Source organism: Danio rerio, chromosome 16 (assembly GCF_052040795.2).
Source record: "Danio rerio strain M-AB ecotype USA chromosome 16, GRCz13ab, whole genome shotgun sequence".
In the NCBI taxonomy this organism is placed as follows: Eukaryota; Metazoa; Chordata; class Actinopteri; order Cypriniformes; family Danionidae; genus Danio; species Danio rerio.
In genome coordinates, this window is record NC_141036.1 from 1,870,001 (window position 1) to 1,887,500 (window position 17,500).

Below are 17,500 nucleotides of genomic sequence, written 5' to 3' on the forward strand. Positions count from 1 at the left end.
AACTGAGGCTACAATTCACACAGACTCACCAAAACTGGACAATAGAAGATTGGAGAAACATTGCTGCTCTGATGAGTCTCCATTTCTGCTGACACATTCGGATGGTCGGGTCAGAATTTGCCATCAACAGCATGAAAGCATGGATCCATCCTGCCTAGCAACGGTTCAGGCTGGCGGTGGTGGTGTAATGGTGTGGGGGAGATTTTCCTGGCACACTTTAGGCTCATTGGTACTAATTGACCATTGTGTTAACGAAACAGCCTACCTGAGTATTGTTGCTGAGTCTGACCATGTCCATGCCTTTATGACTGAGTAACATTATTTTGACAACGCTAGTTTGTATTGTTCCTGTGTTGTATCCTCTATTATCGGTCTCTTTCTCTCTCTCCACATGAGCGGAGATCAGGTGCAGCTGTGAGAGGGGCGGCGCCAGTTATAAAAGCACGCTGAAGGCGCTGCTCGTCGAGTTCTCTTCCCGTTTCCCCTCGCTGTTCTCTGTGTGGCAGTGATATCTTTCTGTCTGAAACCATATTCCAAAGTCATCTGGTGAGATACTCTGTTAAACACGGTAATAGGACGGTATCCTGTGTTAGCTAAATGTTTACTTACTGCTGAATGATCAAAGGGAAGGCCCCTTTTCTTTTGTCCCGTTTTTTCATGTTTAATGGATAGTCAGGGAGGGTAGAATTGTATGTTTTATTTACGGAACTTTATTTTCGGTTTAGGTAAGAAATGTAATATTAGGTAGCGTACCTTGTTTTGTTTGTTGTTTTTGGCCTTTTTGTTCCCTGCTTCTGATACCGAAATATTTGTTTAATAAATCTGATATCCCTTTTGACAACTTGGCCTGTGTGTGTAAGTGCTTGGGGAACAGGAACAGGGACTCTGTGTGACCTCTTTGAACAGCGGTCATCCTTAACCTTATGTGCGTAGCGAGGTGCATTCGCTACATAACAATGACCTCTGTGTACCTTCTGATGGCTACTTCCAGCAGGATAACACACCATGCCATAAAGCGCAAATCATCTCAGACTGGTGACAATGAGTTCACTGTACTCAAATGGCCTCCACAGTCACCAGATCTCAATCCAATAGAGCATCTATGGGATGTGGTGGAACAGGAGATTGGCATCATGGATGTGCAGCCGACAAATCTGCAGCAACTGTGTGATGCTATCATGTCAACATGGAGTAAAATCTCTGAGGATTATTTCCAGCACCTTGCACCTAAAGTGCACCAAATAAAGTGGCCGGTGAGTATTTATATAAACTAAATTCTCTTTATAGAAAGCAATCTATAGCGTAAAAAATTAAAATTAAAATAAATGATATTTTCAGATTTTTTTTTTAAATAAAATGCACAAAATTGTACAACTAGTAAAATAAAATTCTAATTTTTATACAAATTTTAAAGTAATTTTATTAAAAAACATTATTGTGATCACAAATTATTATTATTTAATATTATAATTTAATTAATTTTAATAAATAAACTCAAACATTCTTGAATAGATTCTTAAATTAAGAATGCAGTTTCTTAATGAATCATTTTTGTGATGCTTTGTCTTGTTTTTCACACTTTAAACCATTTTAAAGTGTCAAGTGTAAAGTGTTTAAAAAACAAACATAATTACAGTGGATATTGTTGAAAACTAAATTCTCTTTCTAGAAAGCAATTTGTAGCATAAAAAAACATCAAAGTTGCTATTTCCTGAATGATATCCGTGCATATACAAATATTTATTAACGTGACTGAAAAACAACTCAAAGATCTCATTAGTCCAATTAAAAACAAACAAAAACAGAGATTAGAATCTCCTGAAAAAGCCATCTGTGTGGTGCATTTAGCAGTCTCAGGTAGCAACCGCAGGCGTTTCTCGACGTAAAGCTTGAGTTTTTGTGAGTTATTTTTGTTGGGTTGTTGTTTCTGCAGCGTGGTGATTGAAAGGCTGAGAGCGCGAGGAGACATGCGAGGTATTAACACCTCATCTCTAATCTCCTTGCCTCATTTGGACGGCAGCATTTTTAATTAAACAGATCATTGCTCTTTTTCATCCTGTGAAATTAAACATTAAGAGAAAATCCCTTCTGCGAAAGCTCCAGATAGCGGTTTTATCAAGCTTTCTCGCTCTCCCTCTTTTCAATAGGCCTCGGCCTGATATGCGGGGAAGCGCTTGTTCCGTTAATGAAAGAAAAAGACGGAGGAAAAAGACCTCACCTCTGCAGTCTCAGCTCCATGGGGTCAAAATGAAACGCACTTTCAGAGGATTCCCCATCATCTCCTCGTCTCTCGCGCTTTCTCTCCTTCTTCTCCTCTTTTCTGTAGATCTTCATCATCTGTTTCTCCTGCTCAGACTGGATGGTCACCTGACAGCCGTATGTGGGCATGTTGGATTCATCTCGCAGACCTTTAGGCTTTCCTGTCATTGCCACCAAAACAGACACCAGACACAATGTAAAATAAATAATAAGGGTTACATTAGATTAACAATGCAGTTCAAATAGACTACCCTTTTGTTATGTTTGGGGCTGATTTTGTCCCATTGACATCCATTATAAGCACATTTTTGGATTGCAAAGCTGTGTATTGTTCAAATGGACTAAACTTTTGTTATGTTTGGGGCTGATTTTGCCCCATTGACTTCCAATAAAATGACATTTTTTGATTGCAAAGCCGTGTACTGTTCAAATGGACTACCCTTTCATTATGTTTGGGGCTGTTTTTACCCCATTGACTTGTATTATAATCCCATTTTTGGATTGCAAATTTTGCGCCAGATTTTGCCATTTTGCGCCAGACCGCACACCACACACCAGCTGATTGGTGGAGAGGAGACAGTGATGAAGCCAATTGAATATGAGGATGTTTAGGAGGCCATGATGTACAGAGGCCAGTGGGCAGATTTGGCCAGGATGCTGGGGTTAAACCCCTACTCTTTTCAAAGGACATCCTGGGATTTTTAACGACCACAGAGAGTCGGGACCTCGGTTTAACGTCTCATCCGAAAGACGGCGCTCACTGAGCAGTATAGCTTCCCCGTCACTATACTGGGGCATTAGGACCCACACAGACCGCAGGTTGGGCGCCCCCTGCTGGCCTCACTAACACCACTTTACTGAATGAGCACTGTGCTGCATCCGACATATTGCACTATTATGTTTTTCTTTTTCATTCTTTTATAACTTATTTTAACTATTTTAATTAGTTTTTATCTGTTCTTAATCATTTTTATCGTCTGCTTTTTATGTTCCTAAACTTGTCTTTTTATTCTAGTTTATGTAAAGCACTTTGAATTGCCACTGTGTATGAAATGTGCTATATAAATAAACTTGCCTTGCCTAAATCACTCGTATATGTGAGTGAATTGTATGCTGGGGCGACTAAATGATGTTTATTTACAGCCATTGGCTATTAAAGTTTTAGATTTCACTAATCAGTGAGTGGGTTGGAAGTGAAGGGTGCACTATTCCTGTTCATACCTTTTATATACTGTATATATAGATACATCTCCTCTCATAAATCAGACAAACTACATGCAAATCACATTCTCTGAGGCCAATTTCTTCAGTATAAAGTGGCAATTCAAAGGCCAGATTCATGTATAACTATCCACTATATGATTTTAATGAATGTAGATGATTACCTGACTAATATTCAGAAACCTGAGAGACTATCAGCAGCAATAACATTTGATTTACATTGTTTTAATGACCAATAAACTGTTTAGCAATAAATTAGTTGAATGTTTTAAAGTTTTCAAAGTCAAAAAGTCAAAGTCAGCTTTATTGCCACCACATGTACAGGACATATAGAGAATCGAAATTACGTTGCCCTCAGACCCTAGGACAGACACATATAATGTTAATACAAAAAGTAGAGTTTTAATTTACAATAAGTACAATTATACATAAAATGAAATCTAAATATATATACCTTAAATTTAGTCTAAATATTTTACATAAATGTGATCTAAATATATACATAAACTGTAATCTAAAGAATAATAATAAAAAAGAAATAATAAAAATTGTAATTATTACAATACAATACAATACAAAAACATTAAGGGCATATGGCATTGAGTGCAAGCCAGAGTTGTGCAGATAGAACCGTATATAGTGCAAAAAGGCTTGTAAACATGAGATTTACAAGCCTTGTTATAATTAAAAAAGATGATTACACATGATTATCACATAATAATCTATACAATAGTTGTGTTTTTGTTAAGAGAAACACACACAAACATGTAATTAATTGACAAACCACCTGTACGACACATTCCTCCTGTCCCAAACATCGAAGTGTTCCAGCACAACACATACACTTAATACACTTCATTACACATGTGCACATAGACGTCACCTACATGCTATAAAACTGCAGGTTAATTAAGTTTATATATAATAACTTATATTTGATTGTAAATTTAACTTAATAATTATAATAATAATATAATATAATACAATAATTATTGTAAAAAGCGCTACACAAACAAACAAGAATAAACTTTAATAGTTTGACATGAAAAAATACATCAGAAAGCTTAATTTCAACTTAAAACGATGAGATGAAACGAAATTACAGGTCAGTCCTTAAAATCCTGGCCACATATATATATATACTGTAGGCGCAGTGGCTCTCTGCTCACAGCTCGGCATCTAAAGCTATTTTGGCTCATTCATCGACACGAAATTATTTGGGCTCAAGTCTTGTAAGACTAAGTGCCGCTGGCGTAGTGAAGGCTGGGGTTTAATATTAACCCTATCAGAGGGTTAAAGTGCTATCAGACTGCTTCTGTCTGCAGCACAACAGCTCAATAAAAAGCCCAATAGCTCTTGAAAGCAGATGAGATGGGATGATTGCATCGGGGCACAGGCTGATTGTCTGAATGATCTCTGCTTTATCTCTTCTAAAGGCTCACCCACAGCAAACCCATCTGCTCCCGCTATTCATCTGTCTTTCGCAACACGTCCTTCACTCCTCCTACCTGAACCGTCCATCTATAAGCACCGCTCGTGAAGCTGAAAATGAGGGAAACCGATTGCATAGCTTACTTTTTTTGGAAGAGAAGTTTAGCACAATGCTCTAGCTGACTTTTTGTTTCTTAATAACACGTAAGCACAGAACACGAATGAGTGTAATGTACAGGTGAAATCAGCTATATATTTTTTCGACTGTCAACAGAACAAACCATCATTATACAATAACTTGCCCTAAATGCCCTAACCTGTGTAGTTAACCTAATTAACCTAGTTAAGCCTTTAAATGTCACTTTAAGCTGTATAGAAGTGTCTTGAAGAATATCTAGTCTAATATTATTTATTGTCATCATGACAAAGATAAAATAAATCGGGTATTAGAGATGAGTTATTAACACTATTATGATTAGAAATGTGTTAAAGAAATCTGCTCTCCGTTAAACAGAAATTGGGGGAAAAAATAAAAAGGGCAGCTAATATTTTAGGGGGGCGAATAATTCTGTCCCCCTTAGACTTTTATCTTTGGGATCATCTGAAGGCAATAGTCTATGGTGTGAAGATATAAGACGTGCAGCACCTGAAACTATGGATACTGGAAGCCTGTGCTGGCATTTCTCCTGCGGTGTTGCCATCAGTGTGTGAAGAGTGGGAGAAGAGGCTTGCATTGACAATCCAACACAACGGGCAGCACATTGAACACATTTTATAAGTGGTCAGAAACTTCTAAATAACTCATGAAAGAATAAAGTTACATTAAAACCGAGTACACCATTGTGTTTCTTGTGAAATTCCCTATGAGTTTGATGTGTCACATGATCCTCTTTCTATTGAAAAAAACAAAAAGTTGGATCTAAGATGGCCGACTTCAAAATGGCCACCCTGGTCACCACCCATCTTGAAAAGTTTGCCTCCTAACAAATACTAATGTGCCACAAACAGGGCGTTGATATCATCAACCATTCCAATTCTATTAAAGTGTATCCACATAAACGGCCCAACCTACATGTATGTGTGTGTATGTATATATATATATATATATATATATATATATATATATATATATATATATATATATATATATATATATATATATATATATATTTATTTATATATATATATATATATTTATATATATATATATATATATATATATATATATATATATATATATATATATATAAATATATATATAAATATATATAAATATATATATATATATATATATATATATATATATATATTTATATATATATATATATATATATATATATATATATATATATATATATATATATATATAAATATATATATATATATATATATATATATATATATATATATATATATATATATATATATATATATGTATATATATATATATATATATATATATATATATATATAAATATATATATATATATATATATATATGTATATATATATATATATATATATATATATACACACACACAGTTCATTAGATTTTACATTTTTTTTAAAGCATCTGAAGCATCTTTTCTCCATTGATGGCCATTTAAACACACTTGACCAGGAACATCTAATAGGTCCAATTTTGATGTCATGTTAGCTCTAAGAATGTTAGGGGCCATTTTTGTTCAAAAAGACCATTATTTATATTTATATAAATATTTACCATAGAGCAAAGACAGCTTTTTTCTATCTTTGGATAAGCAGAACTTGCATCTGGTGTAAGTGTAATTAAACTGCAATTTAACTGATGCGCTGTGTTCATGTGCCCTCAACAAGCTTGGCTCATCCAATCATATTTATAATGTTACATTATGTAAACACACACACACACACACACACACACACACACATATACATATATATATATATATATATATATATATATATATATATATATATATATATATATATATATATATATATATATGCAAAAGTCTTTTGCTTTTAACTCAGTCAGGCAGCTGTTTTGTACTGAAGCCAGACAGTTTCAATTGCTAAGAGTAAAAAATAAACATACATTTTCAGTTCGATTACTGGATTATGCAACCAAAATGCATGCAGTTAGTCCCTCAGAGGTCATGCGAGTAACAGTAGCAACTGACTTTTATTCTATGAATCATGGACTATATTTCAGCTCTGATATTCTTTAATGTTCCTCTGAATAAATAAATTAGAATAATCATAAATAAACTAGCTGCAGGCATCGCAGTGGCTCGGTGGTTAGCACTGTGGCCTCACAGCAAGAAGGTTGCTGGTTCGAGTACCACCTCGGTCAGTTGGTGTTTCTGTGTGGAGTTCTGCCTGTGTTGGTGTGGGTTTCCTCCGGGTGGTTTCCCCCACAGTCCAAACATGTGTATAGATGAACTGATTACCTAAACTGGCTGTAGTGTATGAGTGTATGTATGAATGCAAGAGTGTATGGGTGTTTCCCAGTGCTGGTCTGCAACCACTGAGGAAAATATTTGCTGGAATAGTTGGCAGTTCATTCCGCTGTGGTGACCCCTGGTAGATTAAAGGGACAAAATAAATTCTGACCTGAACTGTATATAATGCAAGGACTTTTGAACTAGACGCTGGAGCATCTGTGAGAGATCTGCCAACATGACACCCTTGTGTGCAATGAAAGCAGGAGATGGAGACGTCTGAACGCAAGTTCAATTTCTACGTGGCTCAGTTTTCAGACCGGTCATTTACCAACCAGCCTGATCTAATCAGACATGTCCTCTTTAATGCCAAAGTTAATTATGCAAGGCGTCTGTTTTAATTGCCATCTAAAGCTCACTGCTGGAGAGTCTAGTGTCTCTATCTTGTTCAATGGCCTTCACGCTGCTTTCAAAATGACCAGCTGAATGCATGTTAAGTTTACTGCAAACTTTTCTTTTTCCCTCAGTAAACACATTTCAGACAAACTTCAGCATATAACAGGATTGGTTTGGGTGTGGAATTATCCAGGCTTGAAGATGCTAAGTCAAAAGAGCTAGCAGAAGAACAGAAGTGCACGTGTGTGGTTCGGCGAAACCATCAAGTGGTCGCATAGCCCTTGAGTGGCTTTCACCTAAAAGTGTGATCTAAATTACATTAAACTATTAGATTTATTTTGCATTAAGATCTAAGGTTTATTTGCGTTATTTGTGTAAAGTTGCTCTAACACACTGTGTCCATGAATCAAAATGATAACTCATTTGCACCTGGCATGACACTCAAACACGGTGACTGGAACAACTTAAACAAGTAAAAACAAACAGCAGACGACCTGACAAAGACTCTTGCTTCTGTTATTAGCAGAGGAAAAGCTTAAGTGAAAACACCTGCATCATATTTACACAGCCAATCTGCTGCATTTATCCACAGACTCTTACAAATAATTAACTCATTTGCATAACACCAACCACAAAGTGCAAGGCACTGTCTTACTCTGGTTTGTTTTATTTATTTATTTATTTATTTATTTATTTATTTATTTATTTATTTATTTATTTATTTGTTTGTTTGTTTGTTTGTTTGTTTGTTTATGTATTTTTATTAATATTTTTATGTGTTTGTTTATTTATTTTATTCATTTATCTATATTATTTGTTTTAATATATTTATTTTTATCTATTTATTATTTGTTTATTTACTTATTAATTTATTTATTATTATTTTGAATAATAATTATTATTTAATATATATTTATTATTATTTATTTATTTGTTGATATTATTTATTATACTTAAATTTTATTTATCTTATTTATTTATTTTTATCTATTTATTTTTATTTATTTTTTTATTTACTAGTATTATTATTTAATATATATATTTTTTATTCATTCATTTATTAATCTATTATTATTAAATAGATATATTTATTTGTTTGTTTATTATAACGTTTTTATATTTTCATTTTTTCATATTTTATTAATTTTTTTAATTATATATATTATTTGTTATAATATATTTATTTTTATCTATTTATTATTTGTTAATTTATTTATTCATTTATTTGTAATTATTATTTAATATATATTTGTATTTATTTATTTGTTATTATATATATATATATATATATATATATATATATATATATATATAATTTATTTATTTTAATATATTTCTTTTTATTTATTTAATTCATTAATATTATTTAATATATTTCTTTTTAATTATTCATTCATTTATTTATCTATCATTATTAAATACATTAATTAATTAGTTTATTTATTTGTTATTATTTAATTAATTAAATAATTTATTTTGTTTATTTATTTTTGTATATATTTTTATTTCTTTATTATTATTATTATTATTAATAATATTAATGGCAAATGAAAATGTCCCTTACCTCAAAACTGCATTAAGAAAATGAAAACACAACGTACAGTCGGAAGCGTAGCATGCATTCATAGCGTGCTTTTGCGCAGCAATAGTACTTTGAATGAGTTCTTTGAATAATATAACTTTTTATATTAATGGGCAATGCACAGATACTGATGTTTCACAATGTTTTTACACTACATTATATGAATCCACCAAGCTTAACTTCTGCAGCGAGCAACGCCTCTGAAGCGGCGCTGACAGATCCACAATGCAGATACCCCGTGTGAATGGAGCATAAGTTTACCACCTATGTCGACTTCAATGCTGCAAATGTGAAAAGGGTCCAATTTGGAGCTTTAACCCCTCACCATTTTTCCCTCATAGACACACACATACAAAACGAATACCAAACCATAGCAGATATCACTATAAATGTTGTCTGTATACATAGGAGGTGATCGGCACAGAGTTACATCACACTAGCGCTCCGTGTTAATTATCTAGCTAATGCCTCAGAGGCCAGACGCTGGTAAACGTTTTGTTTTCGGTACACCGGAGACCTGTCTGTGTTTGTTGTGCCTCAATGTTGAGCCGGTTTTTAGTACCTCAACAAAGAACACGGTTGTTCGCACACCCAAAGGCTTTGAGAAGTTGAACTTGCTGGTTTTTGAAGCAGTTCAGTCCGGCAGCAGCGGCGTATTAAGAAGATGAAAGCCAAATGCGCTAGTTTAATGTTATTACTGACGTGAGTAAGAGAAGATCACAGCCGAAGACGGTCTGCCTGTTGGTGATAATTCCTCATTCTTTCATTCTTTTCGCTTAATGGAAGACCAAAACAGAATTACTCGCTCAAATTAAGGCTCTTTTTGATATCCATCTGACACAATTTTGAAAGGATGCACAAGCCATGTGCTGCTTTGAAAGAGGGCTTATAGTTTCAGCTGAGGGTTGAAGCATGTTTGCAAAAGCATGCAAAAATATTAATAAAAGTGATTAAAGGGCAGCTATGGTGAAAAATCTAAATTTCGAGCTGTTTGGACAGACATGTGTGTAGGTACAGTGTATAGACCGTCATACTGGGGTGATATAAACACACCCAGTTCTTATTTTTCAATTTAACAACGGTGGACCAATTGGAACGGTTTTAGATCGACCGCAACTTGGCGTAGAAGTGCGGTCCCCCCGCCCACCAATATTGATTGGCAGGTGCGCATCACCATATCCTCAGTTTGTTGTTTCACGTCCGCCATTTTCAGTGTGTGAGTCAAAGCGATGTCACCAAAGGAACACCCTCACTCTATTTTTAGATGTAAGGCTCACAGGGCTCTCCACATGATCGTTCTCATCGGAGTCATTGTTTGTAACTTTAGGTGGGTTTTCAAACATGTGTACTTTTCATTGCGTCTACCTTAAATTTCAGTCATTTGCATTTGCATTGTGATCTTAACTAGGTGCAGCTGGAAAGTGCGAGCGAGTTGCCTCACGTGTACGTCCCTCCATTAGAGATAAAATAACGAACTTGCCTGCAGGTCGCACACAAGAATCAACGCTTGGCGACGTGCAGCGCCATGCATTTTAAAATTCTAAACATAGGTTTCTATCAGGGTACAAACAACAAGTCGGCGACTGTTTGTGGCGTCCAGCCATGAATCAGGACACTTCATATTCTGCCACTCCACAGAGCGCCACCTGAATAGTTTCATTTTAAATAACATGGGAATGTGCGTGTCTGGTGTGCACATAAATTTGAATGTGTTATTATTTTTCACAATGTCCCAGCATTTTTTTTTTCACCCATGCATATACTCGACTGGCCTGCCTGAGGTCCCGACCTGTCTCCAATAGAGAATGTGTGGCGGATTTTGAAGCTCAAAATGTGTCAACGAAGGCAACGTACTTGTTTTGATATTGTGTTGTAGATTCTTTTCATTTGTATTATGACAAAAATAACATGTTGTATGCTGATTGTTCAAACAAACTTATTTAAAATGAGCTGAAACAACACATTCATTCATTTTCTTGTTGGCTTAGTCCCTTTATTAATCCGGGGTCGCCACAGCGAAAACCGGAGCACCCGGAGGAAACCCACATGCAAGAAGAGAACATGCAAACTCCACACAGAAACGCCAACTGAGCCGAGGTTCGAAGCAGCGACCTTCTTGCTGTGGAGCAACAGCACTACCTACTGCGCCACTGCATCGCCGCTGAAACAACACAATTCTTGAGATTTTTTTTGAGGAAGCTTAATTGTTTCATGTTTAATCCACATAAATTTGTAAAAACAAACGAGTTAACTTAATTTTTTGCATGTTCTCCCAGCATTTTTTACACTCTCAGAAATGAAGGTACAGGAGCTGTCACTGGGGCAGTACCTTTTTAAAAGATACATATTTGTACCCAAACAGCCCACAGTGGTACCTAAAAGGTGCACATTAGTACCCAAATGTACCTAAAAAGTACCTTTGAGGTACCATTATGGACCCTTGATGTACAAATATGTACCTTTTGAAAAGGTACTGCCCCAGTGACAGCTCCTGTACCTTTATTTCTGAAAGTGTATAGAGCAACACTTAAAACATTTTGTATGCTTTAATCAAAACACATATTTAAAATGAGCTGAAACACAATTCCTGAGATTTTCAATTAATAGTTTAATGTTCAATCCAATTAAAATTGTAAAAAGTAATAAGCTAACTTAATTCCTTCATGTTGTGGACCCTTCATTTTTAACAGTGAAGAAAGAGTTGCTTTTCCCTCTTTTTATTATTATTATAATTATAATTATTATTATTATTATTATTATTATTATTATTATTAAATATATTTATTTTTATTTATTTTTATTTATGTAATTTATTATTGTTTAATGTATTTAATTTTTTATTCATTAATTTATTAATCTACTATTATTATTTAATATATTTATTTATATATTAGTTTTTTTGTTTATTAATATTAACATTTTTATATTTTTATTTTTTAATATTTTATTTTTTATTCATTTATCTATATTTACTATATTCATCATATCATATTATGTATTTATTTATTGATTTATTTCTTAAGTATTATTTATATATATATATATATTTATATATATATATATATATATATATATATATATATATATATATATATATATATATATATATAGCATATTAAAACATTTTACATGCTTTCAAACTATTTATTTAAAATGAGCTGAAACACAATTTTTGAGATTTTCTTTTTTTATTATTAATGGTTTAATGTTTAATTCGCTTAAAATAGTAAAATATAATATGTTAACTTAATTCCTTCAAGTTGTGGACCCAGCTTTTTTAAGAGTTGTTGTTTCTTCCTCTTTTTTTTATATGACATCTTCAGTATGACAGGTCACTCTTGTTTTGGTGAATGTATGAGGGAGAATAAAACATGCATTCAGGACACTGTGTATGAACACGCCTGTGCTATCAATGCAGCACAAAGCCTGCTACTACTCGCACAACATTCTTATGCCAAACCGGTTGTAACCTAGTTCGCATCTCGCGGCTCTGACAGAAATGCCCATTACAGACAAACCGGCTCATACTTTCAGATCTGAGAATCCTATTCTGAGAAGCGTGGTTCTGGGCTTGTCTCTTCTTTCAGTCACAGATATTGACCGTCAAGACTCAAAAGGTTCTTTTGAATAATTCATATTGCCCTGGACACCCTCGCTACCTCCTTAACATTTCCATCTCAAAGGCGGCTCTGGGCTTTTCTTCGGCGCTGTATTGGGGACACGGTCACGTCTGCAGCCCCTACAGACATGGCCGCTGAATATCCTCTGCTCTCGTGCCTTCATGTGATTTGCTAGCTCGAGTTTTGAGGAGTTCATACAAGCACACAAATGTTAATGTTTTGGGTAACATGCTACATGTACATAGTTAATTTCACCTTCAACAAGGCATAACGTAATTAAAAGGTACAAGGAATCAGGAGGAATTTCAGTGCGTAAAGGACAAGGTCGCAAGCCAAGTTCAGACTGCAGGATTTTCAAAGTAGTCGTGTCACAGATGCTTTCACACTGCATGACTATCTGGGCTAGCGTATTGTCGCTGCTTTGTTTGCACTGCAAGATGGATCAGAGACAGGGGCTTTCACATTGCATGACTTTACCGTGGGAAGAATAGCCTACAACTTCATCCAAACTACATCTCACAGCCAAAAACACATAGTATTCATTCATTCATTTTCTTGTCGGCTTAGTCACTAATTCCTAGTCCCTAATATTAATCCGGGGTCGCCACAGCGGAATGAACCGCCAACTTATCCAGCACGTTTTTACGCAGCCGATGCCCTTCCAGCCACAACCCATCTCTGGGAAACATCCACACACACACACACACACACACACACACACACACACACACACACACACACACACACACACACACACACACACACACACACACACACACACACACACACACACACACACACACACACACTCATAAACTATGGAACATTTAGCCTACCCAATTCACCTGTACTGCATGTGTTTGGACTGTGGGGCAAACCAGAGCACCCGGAGGAAACCCACGTGAATGCAGGGAGAACATGCAAACTCCACACAGAAACGCCAACTGAGCCGAGGTTCGAGCCAGCGACCTTCTTGCTGTGAGGCGTCAGCACTACCTACTGCGCCACTGCGTCACCCAACACGTAGTATATCTTTTGTTATTAACTACATAATGAGAAAGAAGTCTTTAATGGGGTAGAAAATGTACATATTTGCTCACCTGGGTTACTTTCATGAACATGTTTAATAGTTTGCAGTGCTATATTGTCTGTGTTGTATATTACACTACAAAAACCTTGTAATAAACTGCCAGCACATTTTCTATTATTTTACAGACTAATTCTCTAGATATTACACATTATATTACTTCAAACTATTAAAATGTCAATAAAAAGTCACTTTGTTAAACAGTAGAGTTTAACTTAAAAAGTCAACAGACCAGAGATGAACATCCCATTATGCAATTTACTACTTTAAATAAACATAAAACACTTACTTTCACTTAATATTAACAGATATTTTATTTACAGTGCAGGTTCTGTAACATCACAAAATACTTGATTGTACACTCACCGGCCACTTTATTAGGTACAGCAGTCCAACTTCTTGTTATCGCATGGTAATTACATGGCAGCAACTCAATGCATTTAGGCATGTAGACATGGTCAAGACGATCTGCTGCAGTTCAGACTGAGCATCAGGATGGGGAAGAAAGGGGATTTAAGTCACTTTGAACGTGGTTGTTGCTGCCAGACGGGCTGCTCTGAGTATTTCAGAAACTGCTGATCTACTAGGAATTTCCTGCACAACCATCTCTAGGGTTTACAGAGAATGCTCAGACAAAGAGGAAATATCCAGTGAGTAGTTCTGTGGCGCAAATGTCTTGTTGATGCCAGAGGTTAAAGGAGAATGGCCAGACTGATTCCAGCTGTTAGAAAGGCCACAGTAACTCAAATAAGCACTCGTTACAACCGAGCTCTGCAGAAGAGCATCTCTGAACACACAACACGTCCAACCTTGAGGCGGATGGGCTACAGCAGCAGAAGAGCACACCGGGTGCCGCTCCTGTCAGCTAAAAACAGGAAACTGAAGCAGGTCGCACACCAGAAGCGCCGCTCGGCGCCGCGACACGGCGCGTACATGACAGTTTAAGGTATCACACACCAGACGCGCACATTCGAATGATATTTAACATGAAACTAATCAGATGGCGCTCTGTGGCGCGGCTGAAAAATGAACTGCGTCCTGAGCCGTCGCCGGGCGCCGCCGACAGCCGCCGACTTGCGGCGCCGGTGTGTGTATCCTGATAGAAACCTATGTTTAGAATTCTAAAATACATGGCGCTGCGTGGCGCTGCGCGGCGCGCCGCCGAGCGGCGCTTCTGGTGTGCAACCTGCTTGAGGCTACAATTCACACAGACTCACCAAAACTGGACAATAGAAGATTGGAGAAACGTTGCTGCTCTGATGAGTCTCCATTTCTGCTAACACATTCAGATGCTCGGCTCACAATTTGGCCTCAACAACATGAAAGCATGGATCCATCCTGCCTTGTATCAGCGGTTCAGGCTGGTGTTGGTGGTGTAATGGTGTGGGGGAGATTTTCCTGGCACACTTTGGGTCCAATAGTACCAATTGAGCATCAACGCCACAGCCTACCTGAGTATTGTTGCTGACCATGTCCATCCCTTTATGAGCACAGTGTCTCCATCTTTATGTCATAAAGCATGAATCATCTCAGACTGGTGAACATGACAATGAGTTCACTGTACTCAAATGGCCTCCACAGTCACCAGAGCTCAATCCAATAGAGCAGCTTTGGGATGTGGTGGAACGGGAGATTGGCATCATGAATGTGCAGCCGACAAATCTGCAGCAACTGCGTGATGCTATCATGTCAATATGGAGCAAAATCTCTGAGGAATATTTCCAGTAGCTTGTTGAATCTCTGCTGCAAAGGATTAAAGCAGTTCTGAAGGCAAAAGTGCTCCAATCCGGTACTAGTAAGGTGTACCTAATAAAGTGGCCGGTGAGTATGTAGTATGTATAACATAAAATCTCTTTCCAAAAACATTGAATACGCAACACTGAAGTCCTCTGGTAATTGTAGTAATTTTATGAACACTTACCGAAAAGGGCCATTTCATTAAAAAGTGCAAGTTTAATGGATTAAGTCTTTCAAGAGCAGTTCAGTTCCTCATTAACGGCCGAGTGCTCACAGAAAGAGAGAGCTACGGTAACTGAGATGACATATAGCTTGGAAATTACAGTCCGGCAGCACATATATTCACAGTCACTTATTCTCACAGTAAGTGGAGAAAGAAAAACCTCTTAAAGACACTTTAGAGTGAAAAAACCTGAGATTTTCTTTTTAGTTGTTACTTCATAGCTGCGCATTTTATTGTCCGTAGGCTTGACGGCGCTAATGAAAGTGATGGTTTATTATTGTAGCTGGCAGAAGACGGGTTTATGTGATATTTGTGGCGAGAGACTTCGTGCTGAGTTTTAAAGCGCCCCGCTCACGCTTTTAAAACAAAGCTCCCGCGATCATCCTCTGTTTTAGATGTGTAAAAAACATCTACGAGAGACCCGTAGCTTACATATTTCATGAGCTCATATTGTCAAGTTGCGTGAATGAAACTGTCAGTTAATATGTTTCATGCACTTTGATGCAGTTTGCACAAAACTATAGCGATTATCCAGACATTCACATTCTCCTGTGGCGTTCGCTATCTCTCCATCTACTGTTAGGGTTTGATTTCATAACTGAACACACTGAAGGAAAAACTTTCTACCGGCCGAGATTATATTAGTCTGATTTCTCCCTCTAATTTTAAAATACAAAGAGTTTTGGTTTAATTCTTCAATTAAATTCATGTTTATTTATATAGATAGCACTTATCACAATAATTATTGCTTGAAAGCAGATTTACAAAACATGCACATTATTGCATTGCAAGCAAATTCAGAAAAAAAAATAAAATAAAATAAATAAATATATATATATATATATATATATATATATATATATATATATATATATATATATATATATATATATATATATATATATATATATATAAAATGACCTAAAATATTAAAGGTCATTCATTTTCTTTTTGGCTTAGTCCCTTTATTGATCCTTGGTCGCCACAGCGGAATGAACCGCCAACTTATCCAGCACATTTTACGCAGCGGATGCCCTCCAGCCACAACCCATCTCTGGGAAACATCCACACACACTCATTCGCACACAATAATACATTTTATATGTAATAAAAATCTCTTTACATGTAATAAATGTATAACACTATATTAATAATTCACTCAAGCGATTTAACAGTGCGTATTTGCTTAATGTTCTAATAACCTTTAATTAATAATTTTCCACATTAAATACTGTAGTTATTTATAGTAAGCAACATATTGTTTTTAAACCAAAATTTAGCAATAGAAACAAATTAACTATAAATAATTAATAAAAAAATACAATAATAACTAGATATATATCTAACAGCTGTGACAGTGAAAGAAAGTAGTTTATAATCAGATAATCAGTTAACTCCTTGTCATTATGGCCACCTATTGAATTTCGCAAATTGGCCTGGTTTTCCATTTTATTTATTATTATTATTATATCTTAACGATCATTTTAACATCTCTGCAGTTTCTGAACTCAAATTATGTTA

General features: G+C 35.6%; 1 protein-coding gene across 2 annotated transcripts in view; it reads right to left on the reverse strand.

Annotated features, from left to right (window-relative positions):
- The window catches only part of ascc3 (activating signal cointegrator 1 complex subunit 3), a 263,272-nt gene that overhangs the window by 221,643 nt on the left and 24,129 nt on the right, over window positions 1–17,500 (reverse strand). For both annotated transcript variants that reach the window (XM_087286373.1, XM_087286372.2), the window contains exon 6: window positions 2,219–2,420. In XM_087286373.1, the coding sequence (XP_087142499.1) occupies window positions 2,219–2,420 (202 nt within the window). The remainder of the gene's footprint in view (window positions 1–2,218; window positions 2,421–17,500) is intronic.